General features: G+C 60.2%; 4 protein-coding genes across 23 annotated transcripts in view; 2 read left to right on the forward strand and 2 right to left on the reverse strand.

Moving 5' to 3' along the window:
- The window catches only part of RANBP3 (RAN binding protein 3), a 52579-nt gene extending 52261 nt beyond the window's left edge, over positions 1–318 (forward strand). For all 20 annotated transcript variants that reach the window (XM_045863216.3, XM_045863226.3, XM_045863221.3 and 17 more), the window contains one exon: positions 1–318. In XM_045863216.3, the coding sequence (XP_045719172.1) occupies positions 1–44 (44 nt within the window). In that variant the 3' untranslated portion in view covers positions 45–318.
- Positions 319–1327: 1009 nt separating this feature from the next.
- CAPS (calcyphosine) lies at positions 1328–8535 on the reverse strand. Its single transcript, XM_045863227.3, has 5 exons — positions 8403–8535; positions 2671–2780; positions 2419–2596; positions 2074–2280; positions 1328–1998 (listed from the first exon to the last, which is right to left on the reverse strand). Exons 2-5 carry the CDS (start codon positions 2751–2753, stop codon positions 1897–1899), a joined length of 570 nt encoding a protein of 189 aa, XP_045719183.1. The 5' UTR covers positions 2754–2780; positions 8403–8535; the 3' UTR covers positions 1328–1896.
- On the reverse strand, positions 2776–7555 carry VMAC (vimentin type intermediate filament associated coiled-coil protein). Its single transcript, XM_045863229.3, has 2 exons — positions 7309–7555; positions 2776–6118 (listed from the first exon to the last, which is right to left on the reverse strand). Exons 1-2 carry the CDS (start codon positions 7497–7499, stop codon positions 5800–5802), a joined length of 510 nt encoding a protein of 169 aa, XP_045719185.1. The 5' UTR covers positions 7500–7555; the 3' UTR covers positions 2776–5799.
- Positions 8529–14207, forward strand: NDUFA11 (NADH:ubiquinone oxidoreductase subunit A11). The gene is made up of 4 exons (XM_045863230.3): positions 8529–8727; positions 12369–12461; positions 12548–12670; positions 14022–14207. The coding sequence occupies exons 1-4, from the start codon at positions 8631–8633 to the stop codon at positions 14132–14134; spliced, it is 426 nt and encodes a 141-aa protein (XP_045719186.1). The 5' UTR covers positions 8529–8630; the 3' UTR covers positions 14135–14207.
- Positions 14208–17614: the final 3407 nt, after the last annotated feature.

Raw genomic sequence — 17614 nt, forward strand, 5'->3', positions numbered from 1 at the left:
GTGCTGGCGAGGAAGGGGAGGGGCAGACGGCCGGAAGCACATAGCGCCGGGAGCCGGCTGCCCACGAGCCTGCTGCTTTGTCCGTCTGTCTGCCCGCCCGCCCGCCCCGCCCCGCCAGCAGGGTGGAGGCGCGGGGCTCGGGAACCACACTCCCCGCTGGGTTGGCCACAGTTCGGATCCGCATGTCCCGTTCAGAAGCAGACTCGGGAACTGCCTGAATGTGGTTTGGGACACGAGACCTCATCATATTGATGAGCAAAACGAAAAAGAACATTTCTTCCCTCCCCTCCTTTGAATTGAAATGGCACATTAAGACTTGTCACGGCTTCTCACTGGGACTGGGACACCTTGTTTCTTCACCCCTCTCTCCTCATGTCCCCGGCCTCTCTGCCGCCGCCCATCCAGGCCACCGGGTCTGTCCACACAAGTATAAACACTGGGCCTGCTGGATGCTCTGTTAACTACCGTATTTCCAGTTTCCCACACTCTGATTTGGGGCTTATATTTTTAGATTTTTTTCCCCCAAGGCTTTGTGTTTGGTTTCTTAGGTTCAGACTCTCCTGTGCATTGAGTGGGTGTAGCTCTGTCCTGGGCCACATCTTCCTCCTCCCTCCCGGGCTCCTGGCCTCTGTGCTGGGGTGGGAGTCAGCCCCCCCCCCACTTTGTTCCCCACCCAGGGTTGCTCCAGGCCCAGTCGTGGGGTATTGAGGTGTTGGGCCCCAGACCTGGAAAGAGCTTATCTAAAAAAGGGTCACTGGACCTAGGTGGGTCTCCACCCACCCTCCTGCCTTTTCCCATCATGTCAGTCACCCATCATCTGGCACCGAGAGGCAAACCTTCCTGCTGCTGGCCATTCCTTGCCCAGCCCTGGACGACGTCACTGCCCCCAAGACCATCCAGGACCAGGGGCCCCTGTGAGAGGCAGAGGGGGACCTCAGCAGGACCTTCGAGGAGGGGGCAGGGGGCTGGTTCCAGGCAACCGGCCGTCTCCCACACTCACAGCACACACAGGAGTGGGTGCCGTGCCCACCACCACCCTGGAGCATGGCCAGGAGCCAGCCGGGCTTCACCCACCTGGGGCGGCCTGTGAAGAAGGGCCCTGTGCACAGGGCTCCGAGGGATTTCCGAGCAAAGTGCCCAGCCCCGCCCTCGGGGTGAGCGGAAGGCCTGGTCTCCACAGCTGTGCCACCCACACCTCGGGTCGGTTGTGTGCAGCGTGAGCCTGAGCCGTGGGAAGACACCAAAGGCCCTCCCAGCAGATCCAGTCACACTTCTCTGCTTTAAGCCTTAGCCAACTAGTGACAAGTAAAACCAGATAATGCCCATGTGTTTTGGAACATTTATGTAAGATTGTCATATGAAATGTATTTGGGAACTACATTAAAACTTTTAACTAAAACCCTGGCCTCCTGCATGCCCCAGGGGCCTCAGGAAGCCAGACAGACTGGCCAGGAACAGCCTCCACGTCCCAGAGCCACCTGGCCTGTCTGCGGGCCCCTGGCCCCTGCCCCACACTCCACGTCCGGGCAGGTGACCAAACTTGGCTGCCTTCCAAGACTGGCCGCCTCCCTGCTGAGCTTTGCTTCACAGAAGAGCTGTTTGCTTCCCTGCCAACACTGGCTCCTGGGGGGAGGGGGGAGGGGAGTCTGCACAGAATGGACAGGGAGGGCCTTGCTCCCGGGGGTCCTGAACCAGTGACCCATCCTTGGAAACTTTGTCCCACTTGTACCTGGTGGCCAAGCTGGGTCCTCGGAGACCTGATCCAGCCAGTCCTAGGGCCTCCACCTCAGGGGCTGCCTGGCTGGAAGCCCAGGTGAGAGAGGACCTGGTTCAGGGGGGGCCAGGGTGGGGGTCCTACACTACGGGGGCGGGGCTGGCTGAGCAAGTGTGCACAGCTCACAGCTTCCAGGCGCTGGTCATCATGGCCACAAACTCCTCGTCTGTGTCCACGGAGGCGCTCACGCCGCTGTAGTAGTCCTGGAATTCAGCCAGCGTGACCTGGGGGCGGACAGGCTCTAAGTAGGGACCAGAGACCCGGGCAGAGGGGGTGGGGGGGTGTCTGTGGGCACCCACCTGCCCGTCCTTCTCAGAGGAGTCAAAGTTGTCCAGGAAGCGGCGGAGCACCTCCTCCTCGGTCCACTCCCCACTTCGCACCCTGGGGTGGGCGCAGCCACTGTACACCCCCCGGAGGTCATCCACGGTCACCACACCATCCCCGCTGCGGTCCAACTTGGCAAACGCAGCTGCAATGACCTCCTCCCGGGCCTGGGACATGGGGGGCTGGAAAGGAGCAGGTCATGACTGGGGGGGTCTAGTGCGGAGCACCAGGGCTTCCAGGCATCCAGGGTCAGCACTGACATCAACAAGCCCGCGGAGAGCTCGTCAGCACCCCCCAGACAGCAGGGCAAAGGGCCTCACCCGCAGGGCCCTCAGGAACTCCTCCAGGTCCAGCATCCCGCTGCCATCACGGTCCCAGCGCCTGCACACGCCCTCCGCTTCGGCAGTGTCCAGCACCAGCCCCAGCTCAGCCAGGCCCCGCTGGAGTTCCCCCGAGTCCAGGGATCGGCTCCTGTCCCGGTCCAGGCGGCGGAAAAACCTGAGGGGCGTGGGGTGCAGTTAAAAAGTGGCCCCTGGGGCTGGGGCTCAAGAAGATTCAAGGGGACAGCTCACCTGGCCAGGCCCTGGATGCCCAAGGCCCCTCGGGACAGGCACTGTGCCCGGAGCTTCTCCACAGTGGCGTCCGCAGCATCCATGCCGGGTCAGACTGGCTGGGCAACTGGCTGGAGGAGAGTTCGAGGAAGGACTCCGACTCGGCTGACCAGGCTGTGGTCCGGTGCCGCAAGCCTGCCCTGGCCAGCTACCTGCTCACCTGGCCTTCAACTGTACTGGAGTCCAGACGGCCACTCCTCTGGCTCCTGCCCACTCTGCCCAGCGTTGGCAGCGCGTCCTGCCTAGCAGGCCTGTTGCTAAGGGACGGTGGCTCAGGAGACTGGGAGGGGCCCCGGCCGTAACCCACACTGTGCCAGTGCCTCACAGCCCCGGGGGGCAGGGGGGCAGGGCCGAGAGGGACAGGCCCGTGTTTTGCTGGCGCCACTGCCCACCCTCTGCCCTGCTCACCCCCAGCCTCACAGTGCCCAGGTCTGGGATAGAGCCAGACCCAGATGGGGACTGGCGGTGGTCCCCTCCCTGGCCACAAGAAGGAGGGGTGGGCGACAGCCCTAGATGGCCAGAGTGCCCCTGACGGAGAGAGGCAAGGCCATGCCGAGGAGGCTTAAGACCCAATTCCTCCCTGGGCTCCACGGGTCCCCTTGCCTGGTGTTCAGACCAGTGTGGCTGAGCCAGGACGCAGCAGTCTTACAGACTGTTTCAGCATTAAGTCCGACAAAGCAGTTCCTGGTAGTTATTTAGGGGCCAGTGTGGGATTTCTGTCAATGTGGGTCTTTCGGTGGTTGGTTTCTCAGTTCTCAAACCACACTTGGTGGTTTTGCTCCTAACAAGCTGGGGGAGCCAGGGGACTGCAGTACCAAGTGAAGAAGTGGCCCTGGCCCCCGACGCCATCCAAGAAGCACCGAGGCCATCATCACAGAAGGCCTCTGATCAAGACATCGACTAAGCGTTACACCGAACGACAGGATTGAAAATGACGCTGGATTTCCCAGGGCCTAAAACGTGGGCCCCGTTTGGGGACCCATCTGCTGCAGAGACCCAGAGGTCACCAGAGGCTTTCCAAAGCCTGGACTTAGACACTGTCAGTGTTAGGAGAAACTGCAGTGACATTCTGGCGGCTCACTGCAGTCCATAACTTTTCGAGTAGGCAGAGAACTACTCCATTGTGTTTTTCATGAGGATTACAAAAATCAGTTTTTTCCATAGAAAAGTGTGAAATATAACCATAATTATTGTAACTGTTTTGGCATCTCCTCATCTTGAAGAGAATCAGAATGTTAACAGTAACCCCTCCAGAAACTGGAAGTGGCCCAGGCCCTCCCGACCCCGAGGCCGGTTTACTTCACCCCCCTGAGCCTCACTTTCCATAGCTATAAAATGGGGCCAGCCTGGGCGGCAAAGACTAGACACAAGCGCCTGTGACTGTAACTGTGTCTCCCCGCCCAGCAGGGCCCCACCAGGCCACCTCTCCAGCTCCCACACAGGAAGAAAGGAGGAAGGACCAAGGCCAGGAAATCATCCGATTTATTCTTAAGCTCAGACAGGCCTCAACCTGCCTTCTCTTCGTACAAGCAGCCCCCCTATTCATCCAGAGAAAATGGGGCCATTGTTACTGCACTGAGGGGTCACTGTTAGATGCCAGGCGGGCAGGCTGCACCATCCTGAGGGCTGGGCACAGACCCCGACCTTTCCAGGCCAAAATGGGCCCTGCCCCTCAGTGGTTCCTGGTGTGACAGTTCCCTGAGTAAGGAGGTGGGAAAAGGGCTAGCGTGGGACCAGGCTGGGCACTTCGGCTGGGCAGAGAAAGGCACAGGGTTCCCTGGTTTGATTTAAAAAATAATAGCACCCTGAATGTCTCTGGCCAAGAAGGGCAGCATAGAAATAAGGAGTTTAAAAATAAATTCTCTAGGGAATATAAAAAGGAGCAGGCTGCTTGCTACAAAAGCTGAACTGGCTGGGGCCTCATCAGATGTGCTAGGGGCTCCCAGCTCCCTTCAGGGCCCACAAACCCCATCCTGTTCCTACCGAGGCCCCAGGGTGCACCTGGCGCTGGCGATGAAGAAAAGCCCTGCCTCAGGTAGCTTACACTCTGATGACAGGACGTCCCGTGAAGAAAACAGAATGGGTAAGAGCAGGGGACGGGGTTACTTCCAATAAGGTAGGCAGGGAAGCCCCCCCCCCCCCCGAGGAGGTGACATCTGAGCAAAGATCTGAGTGACAAGGAACGGGGCATGTGACATCCGGGGGAAGAGCAGTCTAAGCAGAGGGAACAGCCAGTGGAAAGGCTGAGGGATGCCTGAGTTTTCCCTGGGGCAGCACAGCCTGGCCGCCAGCATGTCAGCATGTCTCACACGCACGCTCTCCCTTCTGGGTTAAACGTTGAGGGAAGGACAGAGTTAGGGGAAAGAATCTAGGATTCAAAATCCATCTTCATACAGCCACTGCAAAACAGCACAAGGCTTGAGGTTCCCAATTCTGGTCTGGGATGAAGAATAAGAAAAAGCTTTAGCCTAGGATGAAGGATGCTTCAGAAGGAACGAAGATCAGGGCAGGGGAAAAAGGGGGAGAAAAACTTGATACATCTGCCCCCACGAGCAAGAGAGATCTCAAACTCAGATGCTTCAGGGGCCAGACATCCAGCCCTAAGAGAGATGAGGGAGCCAACTGGACCTCACACTTTGGCTAAAGAGGGTATCCTGAGCTCAGATCCAAGCAGGCATGGCCAAGACTGAAGCCAGAAATCCGGATTTTTGTAAAATGTTGCCAATCTTTCAACAAGTTGACTGATGTAAAGTTTTGTTTAAAAAACAAAAAACAAAACAAGGGGCGCCTGGCTGGCTCAGTTGGTAGAACATGCGACTCTTGATCTCAGGATTTTAAGTTCAAGCCCTACATTGGGTGTAGAGATTACTTAAAAATAAAATCTTAAAAAAAAAAAAAAAAACCTGTCCAGGCTAACCATATGCCTTTGGCCCTTGGGCGGCCTGTTTGAAACCTATGACTTTTTAGCAGGTTTGATGCTTGGAAAGGATTATGGTTCTGCCACGGGGTCCCTTCTGGGACACTGGTGACCCCCGAGGACACCCACAGCAGTGGAACTCTGTCTCCATTGTGAAATCTGTGCTCCAGGGCTCACACAGTGGTCCCAAACACTGCAGGCTGGAGGTGGTCCCTGTCTTCCTCTTCCCCAGTACTGTTGGCAAGGCGTGGACTGGGCCCACCAGGGAGTGGGTGGCTGGGGTCTCTGGTTGGCAGGGGCCCCAGGCGTTCAGCCTCCGCCAGGGCAGCCAGCAGCCCGGCCAGGGGTGGCCGGCGACGGCAGATGTCCTGCAGCAGCTCCGCCCGGGGCTGCAGCTGCCCAATGAGCTCATCCCTCTGACGCACAGCAGCCTGCAGGCTGTGGACAGTGGCCTCGGAGGTCAGCAGCTGCTCCTGGAGAGCGGCAAGCTCACTGGCAGAAGGCAAGACAGGGCAGTTATGGTACTGCGGGGACCAGCGATTCTCCTCCTCCCTGCCCCTGACTTCCCGGGGCTCCCCGTCACCATCAGGATAAATGCCAAGCTCCTCACCACTGCTTCAAGACCCCCTTGTTATGGACTGAATGTGTCCCCTCAAAATCTTATGTTGAACCCCTAGCCCCCATCCCCAGTGTGATGTATTTGGAGATGGCGCCTTTGGGATGAGCTCATGAGGGTGGGGCCCTCATAGAATTAGTGCCCTTGTGAGAAGAGACACCAGAGAGTTTGCTCTCTGGCCATGTGAGCACACAGCAAGAAGATGACAATCTGCAAGCCAGGAAGAGAATCTGTCACCAGGAACTGAATCTGTCGGTTGGACTTTCCAGCCTCCAGAACTGTGAGGAGAAAATTTCAGTTGTTTAAGGCCCCCAGCCTGTGGTATTCTGTAATGGCAGCCAAAGAAGACGAAAACTCTCTAATCGCTCCCCTGCAATTCCCTTGTCCCCTACATCTTTTCCTATTTGTTGTTCAGCTTAGATGGCTCCCCTTCCAGGAAGCCTTCCATCTAGGCCCACTCAACCCTATGTGCCCTTCCATCACGACCCCAACTACCCCACGTTGTAACTGCCTAGTGATGTGCCTGCCTAAGGACTGTGCTAGTAGATCTCACTTACGTGCTCTAGCGCCCAGCACAGTGCCTGACACACAGTAGGTACTCAGTAAAGATGAATGAATGAATCCAACCAGCTCCTTTCCCACCTGGGCCCCTGACCTCCCTCCTCCCTGGGCGCTTGTCTCATCCCTTTCAATCCTCAGCGCCTCTTCAAAACTAGAGGGGTTCTTCAAAAACGGCTGGTATGATCCCATCCTCCCCTGCTCCAGAACCTGCCATGGATCTCAATGCCTAGGAGGTCGGTGACCCCTGCACCACTCGGAAAGAGCCGATTTTGCATTGTGGAAAAATGGGTTCTGTTTTAAGTTAGAAATCCGCACTTGTGTGACACCTCTTAACTTAGCATGCTGGTGACTAATTCGAGGTTTTGGGTGTTCTTTTTTTTCAATCCCACCAGTAGTCCAGCCTACACGTGACTGCACGCGGTTCCCGCGCCTCTCCTCCCCTTCCCATCTCCGCTCCGCCTCCGCCCACCTCCCAGAAGTCCACCCGGCCGGCCCCGGGCCTCACCAGTCCTTGGCGCGGCCCAGCTCGTCCAGGGCAGCGCGCAGCTGCTGGTCGTGGCGAGCCAGGCGCTCGGCCTGGGCGCGCACGGTGCGCTCCGCCACGTCCAGCCGCGCCTCCAACTCCGCGGCGCGCCGGTGCACAGCCGCCAGGTGTGCGTTCGCCTCGCGGATCTGCAGCGGCTGCGGCGCCGACATGGCCCCCGCGCGGTCCCCGGCGGCCCGGAACCGGCCCCGGCCCCGCCCCTTGGCCCCGCCCCCGATGGGCCCCGCCCCCAGAGGCCCCCCTCAGGACCTCGGCGCGATTGGCCGCGGCAGGATGGGTCGCGCCCTCCTCAAACCCAAACACCCTCACTGGTCCCGGCACCTCGAGACTCCGCCCCTGAGCCCGGCTTAACTCTAAGATTGGCCAAGGTTCTGGCAAACCACGCCCCCAGGTGGGCCTGAGTCCTCGATGGCGCTCCCTGTTCAGGCTCCCGCAACGGGACTGGTCACTCCTTCGAGACAGGCCCCGCCCCACTGAGAAACCAACACCAGCAGCATTGGTCCGGGTCCTGCGGCCCAGCAAGCCTGGCCACGCCCCAGGCTTCGCCTCTCTCAGATCCACCCGGAAGGCCACGGACACGCCCCTTAAGCAAACGCACAGCTCCGGTTCGGCCAAGTCCTTTTCGGGGCGTGTCTTCGGCTCTGGCCACGCCCCCAAGTCTAGCGCGGACCTCCTCCGTCCCAGGGCTTGGACAAGCCAGCCACAAGGTGAGCACGAGTGGCGTCCCGTAAAATCCTAGCCCTGGGATCGGTACCTTTGCCCGCCCTCGAACCTGGCCACGCCCCAAAATAGTCGCACGCGGTTCAGACCCCCAGACTCACGCAGATGCTGGTGCTGGGAGCGGTCACATTTGCGCTGTGCCCCGCCCCAGGGCTACATCTTGCTCCTATCAAGTGGAGCCCCGCCCCGCGCCCGAATCTGCGCTTGGAGATAGGCCTAGTACCGGTCATAGTCCCGCCCCTGGATTAGGCCCCACCTCCGGGCGTCAACCCTTCCTAACCTAGGACCTTCTGAGTTGGAACTAGTGAGATCTGCCTTCACTGGTTCTGGCTCACCTCAGTTTCTCGTTCTTGAAGGCGGCTGGGGGTGCACGCGCGCTTCCTTTACGCCAGTCCCGACTCTGCGCGTGCGCGCGACCGTGTCTGTGTCCGCGATGTTCAATAAAGTTGCACGCTTGTTGTCGGCCCCTCCGCACGAGAGGTTGCGCGCGCCGCCCAGGAAGTCTCGCGAGAACGAGCGGCGGCTGCCCTTGGACACCGGTGCGGGGCCAGGGGTGTGCAATCATGGCGCGGACGCTTCTTCAGCAATACCTGGACATACCCGATGGCACCGAGTGCCACCGCAAGACCTACGCCAGCACCACAGTCAGTGGTGCCGCTGGTGAGCACCTCGGCCGGGTCCCGAGGGCAGAGGGCGCAGGGAGGTCACAGAGTCGCTGGGGGCTGTCCCAGGGCGTCCTGGGGCGCTGGGGATCTCGCAGGTGCCGTAAGGTTGTCGCCGGGATGTCTGGGGCGGCCCTGGGTCGCTGGGGAGCTCTTGTACGGGATAGACTTTGTGGGGGTGTCGGACTAATTCAGAGGGCGCAGGAAGGCGACAGGGTCACTGGGAGCTGTCCGAGGGGGTCGCAGGAGCGCTGGGTGACACGGGGTGACACGTCGTCGTGGGGATGTCTGAGGCGGCCTTGAGGACCTCTTGTGTGAAGGGGGTCCGACAGGGTTGGAGGGCACCGGGAAATGGTACACGTGACAGGGGGGCCACTGGGGTCGTCAGAAGCGGTTGCTGGGGGCTGGGATTTGGGGGTTCCTGTTGAAGCTAACCCCAGGCTCTGGGGACGTCTTTGAGTGGCAGAGGGCCTTTACTGGGTGTCGAAGGAGCTGGGGATTCATGAGACTTAACAACAGGGTAAGTTGAGGTTATTTGGGGGGATCATGGCTGTGTCTCGGGGGTACAGAAGTTTGAGAACGTTCCAGTGTGAGGTGAAGTCTTTTTAGGGTTCAGGAGAGCGGGATGGTTAGGGGTGTCTGAAGCTTTTATTGGGACCACCAGAGGGGCCGTAGGGGTGCGGAGGAGGTCACAAGTGAGGTGGGTCAGGGGCTACTATAAGGGTAGCCTTGGGAGGGCATAAGGTGACTATGGCCCTAGCACTCTTCTGCATGGGACACCTCAGCATCTCGCCCCTTCCAGTCTCTCTTGAGAAGTATGAATGATGGTTTGGGCCACCTCCATATCTCCAGCTCCTGAAACGAGGCCTGGCAGAAGTTGAGTCTCCACTGGGAGGCATTTGGATCAAGGTAAACCTAATCATCACTCCATTCTCTGAGATCAACGATTATCGTGCCCATTTCTCAGAGGTGGAAACTGAAGGTCACAGAGGTGTGTTAACTATCCCAGGGTCTTTTCAAGCCAGTATGCAAATCCACGTCTCCTGATCTGCTCCTGAGGGTGGCTGGGGCAGGGACTGTGCGTGCAGGATCCTTGTGGAGGGGCCTCAGGAGAGAGGGTGGATGGGGAGTCCCTGCGGATGAATGATGTGGAGTCTGCTTGAGTGGCGAGTTGTTGGGACAGTAGAGGTGCGTGGCAGGGTCTCTAGGGGGCCTTTGGAGAGGGTTGCGCAGTGCGGGGTTGGATCACTGTAGGGGGAACTTATTCGGGCACATTCTTATAGGGAAATGCTGACATTGGGGAATGCCTGGCAGGACTTTGTGGAGGCTCATGGTTGTGTCTAAAGGGGAATTAAAGTAGGAGGAGGGGGTCGCCTGAGGGGCACGTGGGGCCTTCAGGGAGATAAGGGGAAGTGGATGGTTTAAGGGATTTTGAATCTGAGAAAGACATTAATGTTGGTGTTTCTGAGTGGGAGTGCACATGTGATCACAAATGCACAGTTCACGGGGATGGACTGACATCTCAGGAGGCTGTTGGGGGAGACTGAGCACATCTCAGGAGTGGGGTGCTGCTGAGAGTGAGGAGCCTCCAGGGTGGGGGCGGGGGCTTGCTGAAAGGTCTTTGAGAGAGTGTGGGTGGGAACTTTGACAGAGGTGCCGTGTCAGGCAGTCACTGAGAGACTCGGATTTGTGGTGGTCTCCAGCTCCTGTGAGCCTTCGAGGGTATCGCTGTGTGTGTGCGTGTGTGTGTGTGTGTGTGTGTGTTGCTTCCTTCGCCCGCCTACATTCTCTCTCACTGGCCAGCTCCACTCAACGTGCAGGACTTGGCTCCTGGATCCTCCCTTACCTTCCCTGCCTCCCCTCAGGCCTCACTGAGAGAACACTCTTGTTTCCTGTCTGGCTTTCCTGAGATGGTGAGCCCCCGGAGGGCAGGGAGCCTGGACCCCCTAGCATCAGCACCCTGTGGGCACACAGTAACCCTGAATGAATGAATGAATGAATGGATGGATGGATGAAGGCACCTAGTAACTCTTGTGGATGGGTGGCTGGATGAGTGAATTAGGGCATACAGCAACTGAATGAATGTGTGAGTGAATGAAGTAGCTGGATGGATGGAAGAATGAATGGAAGAATGAATGAATGAATGGATGGATGGATGGATGGATGGATGGATGGATGGATGGATGAATGAATGAATGAATGAATGTGGGCACACAGTGCCTGTGAAAAGGAATGACAACCTGCAGTCACTGTGAAGGAAGGAATGAATGAATGAAGGGTCGAGTGTGCACTGTATCTGGAGGTCACTGCTGGAGGCTGAGAGAGAGCCAGGAGCAGGTGGGAGTTGGGAAGGGGGCCTTTTGCAGGGTGATGGGGGGCCATAGAAAGGTCCGAGTCAGTAGAGATCCTCATGTGCTGGGGGTCGCAGGATGTGGGGAGGGTGGGCTGTGGCAGGTCACCATATTGGATGATTGCTAGGAGACAGTTCATCCACTCCCAGTTCTAGGATTTCTGAGGGGATTAGGATGGCGGGGGCACGGTCTGTGTGCAGCGTGGAATGTGAGCTGGCAGACAGATTGGGACGGGCTGGCCCTGGGAGGTCCCTGTGGTGACTGGGCCATGCGGGGGTTCTGTAGGGAGAGGAGGGGTGTGTTGTCTGCCCTGAGCAGGGTCAGCTGGAGGATCCGGGGAGCTCCGTGTTGGGCGGTTCCTGGTGATTCGGAGCCAGCCAGGTGGGCCCTGGCCTGCCCCCCCACTGAGGAGGGTCTGGTCGGGGCACCTGCCCAAGGCCTTGCCTTGGCCTCACCCCAGACCCACACAGCAGCCTGGGCCAGTGTTTGCTCAAGATGCCCCAGGATAGAGCCTTGGGCCTCACCACCCACCTGGCGCTCGGGTCCAGGCCCAGCCCCTGCCGGGCCCCTCATGCGCAAGAACCAGTGTCGGGCAGGGAGGCCAGGGCGAGCAGAGATGGAAAAGCTGACCAGAGTGGCGAGGCCGGGTGGGCGGGAGCGGCTGCTGAGCCAGCCAGGTGTGAGGGATGGGCCCAGGCCCAAGCTGCGAGCAGGGAGGGGGCCCAAGGGTGACGAGCAGCAGGCCTTGGCAGCCCCGGGAGCCAAGTCTCCGCCAAGGAGCCCTGGGCCCCATGGGAGAATGCAGCCTTGGCTGGGAGTGGGGAGCAGGGCCTGGGTGCCAAGCCCTGTGGGGCTCAGCTGTGCTGTCTGTGCTGGCACGTGAGGCCAGAGAGCAGCCCAGCCACTTGGGCCCTGGGCCTGTTCTCGTGTCCACTGCAAGCTGGACCGGTGCACTGTGGAGAGCGAAGGCGCCCCGGGCAGGCCTTGGGCAGGCCTTGCGGAGGGAGGCCTGGGGCCCGGAGGTAGGGGTGAGAGCCCAGGGTTTGGACCAGCAGACTGGGTTGGAATCCCACTGTGGCTGCTCAGCAGCTGTGGGGCCCTGGGTAAACCTCAGAACAGTCCCTTCCTGGGTGAAGGGGTGGTGCTAGGAACCTCCTTCTGGGTGCCATGGGGACAGAGGGAGAGAGGGTTTCTCTGATAGTGGAGGGGCCTCCCCCCCACCAGGGCCCCTCCTGGTCTCAGCGCCCAGGTCCTGGTCCCACACACCTCACCCTCTCTGGTCCCACAGGCCTGATCTTCTCTGCCTACAGTGTCACGCTCCAGCCCCCGGACTCCTTCCTAGAGGGAGTGGCAAGGACAGGGCGATACACATTTACTGCAGGTGAGCGAGCCTTGGCTTTTCCTTAGGGGCCCTCCTGGCACTGGCCCCTGGGCCCTGACTCAGCGCTCACCCCCGCACCCCAACAGCTGCCATCGGCGCCATATTTGGCCTCACGTCCTGCCTCAGCGCTCAGGTCCGAGAGAAGCCCGATGACCCCCTGAACTACTTCATCGGAGGCTGTGCCGGAGGCCTGACCCTGGGAGCACGCAGTGAGTGAGCCCCCCATTCTGACCTCTGCTGACCACAACCCCCCATTCTATCCCAGACCAGGGGCCAGGAAGGGGCCAGGTGTGTGGGATGCTCACCCCAGCAGAGGAGGGGGCAGTCCCCGTGAAACCTTCCAGTGCTTTTGAACCTCTGCCACCAGCCAGTTCAGTAATACTAAGAGCTGCTTTGCTTAAGCACCTACTGCATGTCTATCTCACCAAGCCCGTATACCCCCCTGTGGCTTGCTGTGGCATTCAGCCTGGCCCACAAGGCTCTGCACAACCTGCCACATCCCCCTACCCTCCCCTCCTCCCTCTCGCCCCCTTGGTCACTCTGTATAAGCCACACAAGCCGCCTTGCTATTCCTCCAAGCCAGGCCCAGTCCTGCCCCAGGGCCTTTGCATGTGCTGTGCCCACTTCCTGGAGTGCTGTTCACCCAGATGTCAGCACAGCTCCCTCTTTCACTGTCCAAACCCACCTGTGGATGATCTGGGACCCCCCGCTGCCCTCATTCCTTATCACTCTCCTTTTCTGCACCTTGTCAGAGAACACAAGGCCACTGTCTGTCTCTGCCCCATGAGCATGGAGAAGGTGCATGGTCCTTGCATTGCCGTCCCTCTCCCAGCACCCAGAGCCCTGATTGGCCAAACACACAGCCCTGCAGGGGAGCTACACTCACCATCCCCACCTGGAGATGCACAGACTAGCTCAGAGAGGGGGCTTGGGTGGTGCGAGGTCACCTGGGAACCAGCAGAGCATGCCTCCCTAGTGGGAGGCAGGGCGGGGGCCCCACACCAGCCTGGCACAGTGCAGCCACCTGGAACCAGGAGCAGACTGCTCTTTCCACCTCCCGTAGCCTCGGAGCTGGCAACTGCCCTGGCCCACCAGTCTGCCAGTGCTTGTTGGAGGGTTCCAGTCAGGCAGAGGGAGGGCACGGTGGAGGGAGGCCCGTGCATCCTGGGGTTTGACACACACCCCCAGCCCGCCAAGGGGGTGAGCCCTGCACACGGCAGGCCCGCCTCCCTGCCCAGCGACAGCCCTCGGACAAGCAGGGCCGTTCTGCGCTCCCGTGTTCACGGTCCGCAGAGCAAACACAGGGCCTGGCGCCTGCGGCCAGCGCACCGGCCGAGGCTCCACCGAGCGCGGGGTCCCCCTCCCTGGACCCGGACTGACAGCCTCGGTTCCCGGGTTTCCACACACATCTTCAGCCAGAGGGGCCCCTGACTTAATCCTCGGGGCCCACAGCCCCGAGCCCCTAAGCCTGGCGGGAAGGCCGTGTTCTTGGGTTCCCCGGGGAGGCGGGGGTCGGGGGGAGCCGCCCGGCGCCTGACGCCGCCCTCCCAACTCCGGCAGCTCACAGCTACGGGATCGGAGCCGCCGCCTGTGCGTACATGGGCATGACAGCCGCGCTGCTCAAGATGGGCCAGCAGGAGGGCTGGAAGGTGTTTGTGGCGCCCAAGGTGTAGCCCGCCCCCCCCCCCCCCCCCCCGTCCGCGGGCAGGCTCAGATGCGACTGAAAATAAATTCTGTGTGTATTCTTTGTGTGCGTCTCCCTCCCCTCCTCTCCTGTTCTCTGGGAGGAAGCCCCGTCCCTGGTGGGCTGGGTGACTGACGTGCCAGCAGCAGCCCAGCAGGGGAGTGGGCCTGCGGCGCCAGCTTGGCCCTGAAGACCGGAGCCGGGCACCGCCCCCCACAGCCCTTCCTGCAGCGCCCCCTGCAGGTCACAGGCCATCCCGTCTCTGGGCGCCCCCCGCCCCAAAGCCAACAGCATGTGGAAAACACACCCAGGGCCCACGCACGGCCTGACTCCAAATTCTTGGGCATTGGAGCCGAGCACCCCCGACGGGCTGGCCCAGGAGCTTTGTCCCCAGGCGACAGGTGGCTGACAGGCCACCAGGAGTCTGCAGAGCAGGGGCCTGTGGCGGGGACCAGAGAAGAATCCTGATCCTCGCCGGCCGCCGCCTGTCGGACCCAGTGATTTAGGCAGCCTCAGAATGCCGGCAGGGCCCTGGCCCCCGGCGTGCCGCGGAACAGGCTCTGGCTCGGTGCTCTGGCAGCCGGAAAGGAAGGCTTGCTGCCGCATGTCGAGGTGGGCCATAAATTAGGGCTCTCCGGGCTTTACCCTGGGGAGCGGGGTCGGGCATTGGAAGCGGCCTGGAGGCAGCAGGAGCCGGGCCCTGAGGCCCCTTCTCGCCCCATCCCTCTCCCTTTCTCCCCTGCAGCCCACCCAGGTGCCGACATGGTTGGAAGCCAGACGGAGCCTTGCTCTCTGTCCACCCCGGGCCGTCACTTGGCCGGGTGTCAGGCAGCTCGGATCCAGCATGTGCGGAGCCCGGGCCCTGCAGGCTGCGGCCGGGCTGGCCTCACCAGCTCACTACCCCATAGCCACTCCAGGTCTCCCGCCACAGTGGGCACCGGCTCCAGCTCAGGGTCGCGGCCAGGCCAGAGAAAGGCTGGGAGGAGCTGCCGAGCCCTGAGAGCGCTCGGGTCCCAGACCTGCACCAGCGTCCCAGCTCTTGGTTCTTTACTGGTTTTATTCTCAGTGGCAAGTGGGGACAACGGGGTCCCTCCCTCAGCAATGTTCCAGGAAGAAGGAAGCCCCCCTTCTGTGCTTTCTGAGGGGGAACAGGTCCTTAGGCTCCTGCACCAGGCTGGTGTGTCCCTGCTGCAGCCGGCAGGGGGCAGAGCCCACCGATGCTTGGCCCCCTGACCCCCAGCCCTGTGGGGTGAAGGAGTCGGGTTGTATCCCTGCCCCTCTCCAGGCCACTGTCCTCTCCCTTCCCCTCCTCACTCATCCTGCCCGCCACAGCCAGCAGAACGGGGGCGACAGTAAGAGTCGTTTCGACGGACCTTGTGCTGCAGGTGGGGCCTCTGGTCACCGAGGGCTGAAAGGGGGACCTGGTCAAGGCTCAGCAGTCGGTCACTTCTCAGCTGGATCTACCCAGGCCTCCCCTCCCCATACACCCTTCTTCAGCGCCCTGGTTCTTTTTTTTTTTTTTTTAAGATTTACTTATTTTATTTTAGAAAGAATGAGCATGACTGGGAGACGAAGAGAGAGAATCTCAAGCAGACTCCACACTGACCACGGAGCCCGACACGGGGCTCGATCTCATGACCCTGAGATCACGAGTCGAAACCAAGAGTCAGGCACTTAACTGATGGCCACCACCACCCCCCAACCCTGGCTCTTTGTGAAGCCCAAGCCCCAGAGGAAAAGCAAAAATTCACAGCCAGCCAGTCCCTTCCTGCCTCCTAGCTTCGGTTTCCCCTTTAGCTGGCTCAGACCAGGGTTGTGCCGGACACCTACTCAGCCCTCTCTGGGCTGGCCGCCAGTGTTGGAGCAGGCCCCCCAGAATGGGGCAGGAAGGAGTGGCTGCCTGCTGGGCTCCAGGGACCCCCCAAGTCCAGACCCCCTTGCCCATAAACATTTATGAGGCTGTGAGGGACTGACATCATACTGCCCCACGCAGAGACCCCAGGGGGGCCGGCCTTGTTTATAGTATCCAGTCCCCACACACACACTTTGCCTGGGACCCCACCTCCTGCCCCAGCGGCCCCTGCTTGGGGTAGTGAAGGACCTTTCCAGAGTACAGTGGTCCCCCTGTCCCCATCCTGAGCTTGATGAAGCCATTTCCAGCAGTCTGGTCTGGAACAAAAGGAGGAACTCAGAAAGGGCCTCCCCAAGGCAGGGGACTGGGGAGAGCAGGAGGGCTTCCTGGAGGAGGACAAAGTGAGGTAGAGAAGCGAGAGTCTGAAGATCCGAGGATGAGATCTTGCTAGATGTGCGTGAGGGGGAAAGGCGTCCTGGGCAGAAGACAGATCAAAGTCCTGATGGGGAGGACAGAGCAGGGCCAGTGAGTGAGAAAGGGCCTGCTGTTCCTCCCGGGGCTGACCTCTGGGGCAGTGGGGCACACGCTCCCCAAAGCCCCCATCCCTGGAGACACCCTGCCCAGTGGGGACAAGTCTGCAAGGACTGACAACCCTCCAGGCTCTGCTGCAGGGTCTCGAGCTCTCTATAAAGCCAAGAAAATGTGAGCGGGCTAAATCCGACCAAGAAGAAGAGCTGGGGGAGCCTCTCCCCACCGCCAGGAAGGTTCAGTTGTTACTTACTGTTAGGTCATCCAATCCTTGTAACAGCCCTAGGTGGGAGCTGCTCTTGCTGGTCCTCTTTTACAGATGGAGAAACTAAGGCCCAGCCAGGAGGCTTCTCGCAGCAGGCACTCGGCCTTAGTTCTTTGGTGGTCATTAGCTATCGCGGGGCAACAACCTATCTGGAAGGCTTCCCAGGCGGTCTCAATTGGAATCCAGTGGGACAAGGCCAAGTGATCTCAAAAGCTACACCCCCACGGATTCCTTTAAAAAATTACATGGGAGGAGTGCCTGGGTGCCTCAGTCGGTTAAGCACCGACTCTTGATCTTGGCTCAGGTCTTGTGAGTTCGGGCCCCACGTTGGGTTCCACGCTGGGCATGGAGCCTACTTTAAAAATAAAATAAAAATGAAAAATCACCTTGCATGTGGGTCAGGGTGGGACACACCAGTCTGTGGAGAAGGGCGTGTGGGGCCTGAAGGGCTCATCCTTCTGCCCTCTAACCCTTTTGTGAATCCGCCTTACTTTAGACCCTGTCCTGGATCTACCCACTTCTCCGTCCCTCCACGGCCCCAAGCGGGGCCAGCCACCATCATCACCCTCCTGCCACAACACAGTCTCCTCCCCTGACCTGCCACTCCCACCCTGCAGTCTGTCTTCCCTGATGCAGCCACCAGAGGGTGCCCATGAGCATCTGGGTCAGGTCCTGCCCTCTGCCCACAGCCCTCCTGGGCTCCCACTTTCCTCAAAGTCCAAGTCCTCCCTGAGGTCCACAGGCCCTGCATGACCTGCCTGCCTCCTCCCTACCTCCCCCTCCTCCCTCTCTACCCCTCGCTCCCTCTGCTTGCTGTTCCTTCA

The sequence above is a fragment of the Mirounga angustirostris genome, unplaced genomic scaffold, assembly GCF_029215605.1.
Source record: "Mirounga angustirostris isolate CCGP_5_RB_7025 unplaced genomic scaffold, mMirAng1.0.hap1 SCAF_1, whole genome shotgun sequence".
NCBI lineage: Eukaryota > Metazoa > Chordata > Mammalia > Carnivora > Phocidae > Mirounga > Mirounga angustirostris.

Bases quoted from the DNA above. Each gene is read 5' to 3' on its own strand.
- CAPS (XM_045863227.3), bottom strand. From the start codon at position 2,753: ATGGATGCTGCGGACGCCACTGTGGAGAAGCTCCGGGCACAGTGCCTG. The intron at 2,597-2,670 runs GTGAGCTGTCCC...CACGCCCCTCAG, and splicing joins GGCATCCAGGGCCTGGCCAG to GTTTTTCCGCCGCCTGGACC. The intron at 1,999-2,073 runs GTGGGTGCCCAC...GTCCGCCCCCAG, and splicing joins CCTCTGAGAAGGACGGGCAG to GTCACGCTGGCTGAATTCCA.
- VMAC (XM_045863229.3), bottom strand. From the start codon at position 7,499: ATGTCGGCGCCGCAGCCGCTGCAGATCCGCGAGGCGAACGCACACCTG. The intron at 6,119-7,308 runs GTGAGGCCCGGG...GCCTTCTGCCAG, and splicing joins CTGGGCCGCGCCAAGGACTG to TGAGCTTGCCGCTCTCCAGG.
- NDUFA11 (XM_045863230.3), top strand. From the start codon at position 8,631: ATGGCGCGGACGCTTCTTCAGCAATACCTGGACATACCCGATGGCACC. The intron at 12,462-12,547 runs GTGAGCGAGCCT...GCACCCCAACAG, and splicing joins GCGATACACATTTACTGCAG to CTGCCATCGGCGCCATATTT. The intron at 12,671-14,021 runs GTGAGTGAGCCC...CAACTCCGGCAG, and splicing joins CCTGACCCTGGGAGCACGCA to CTCACAGCTACGGGATCGGA.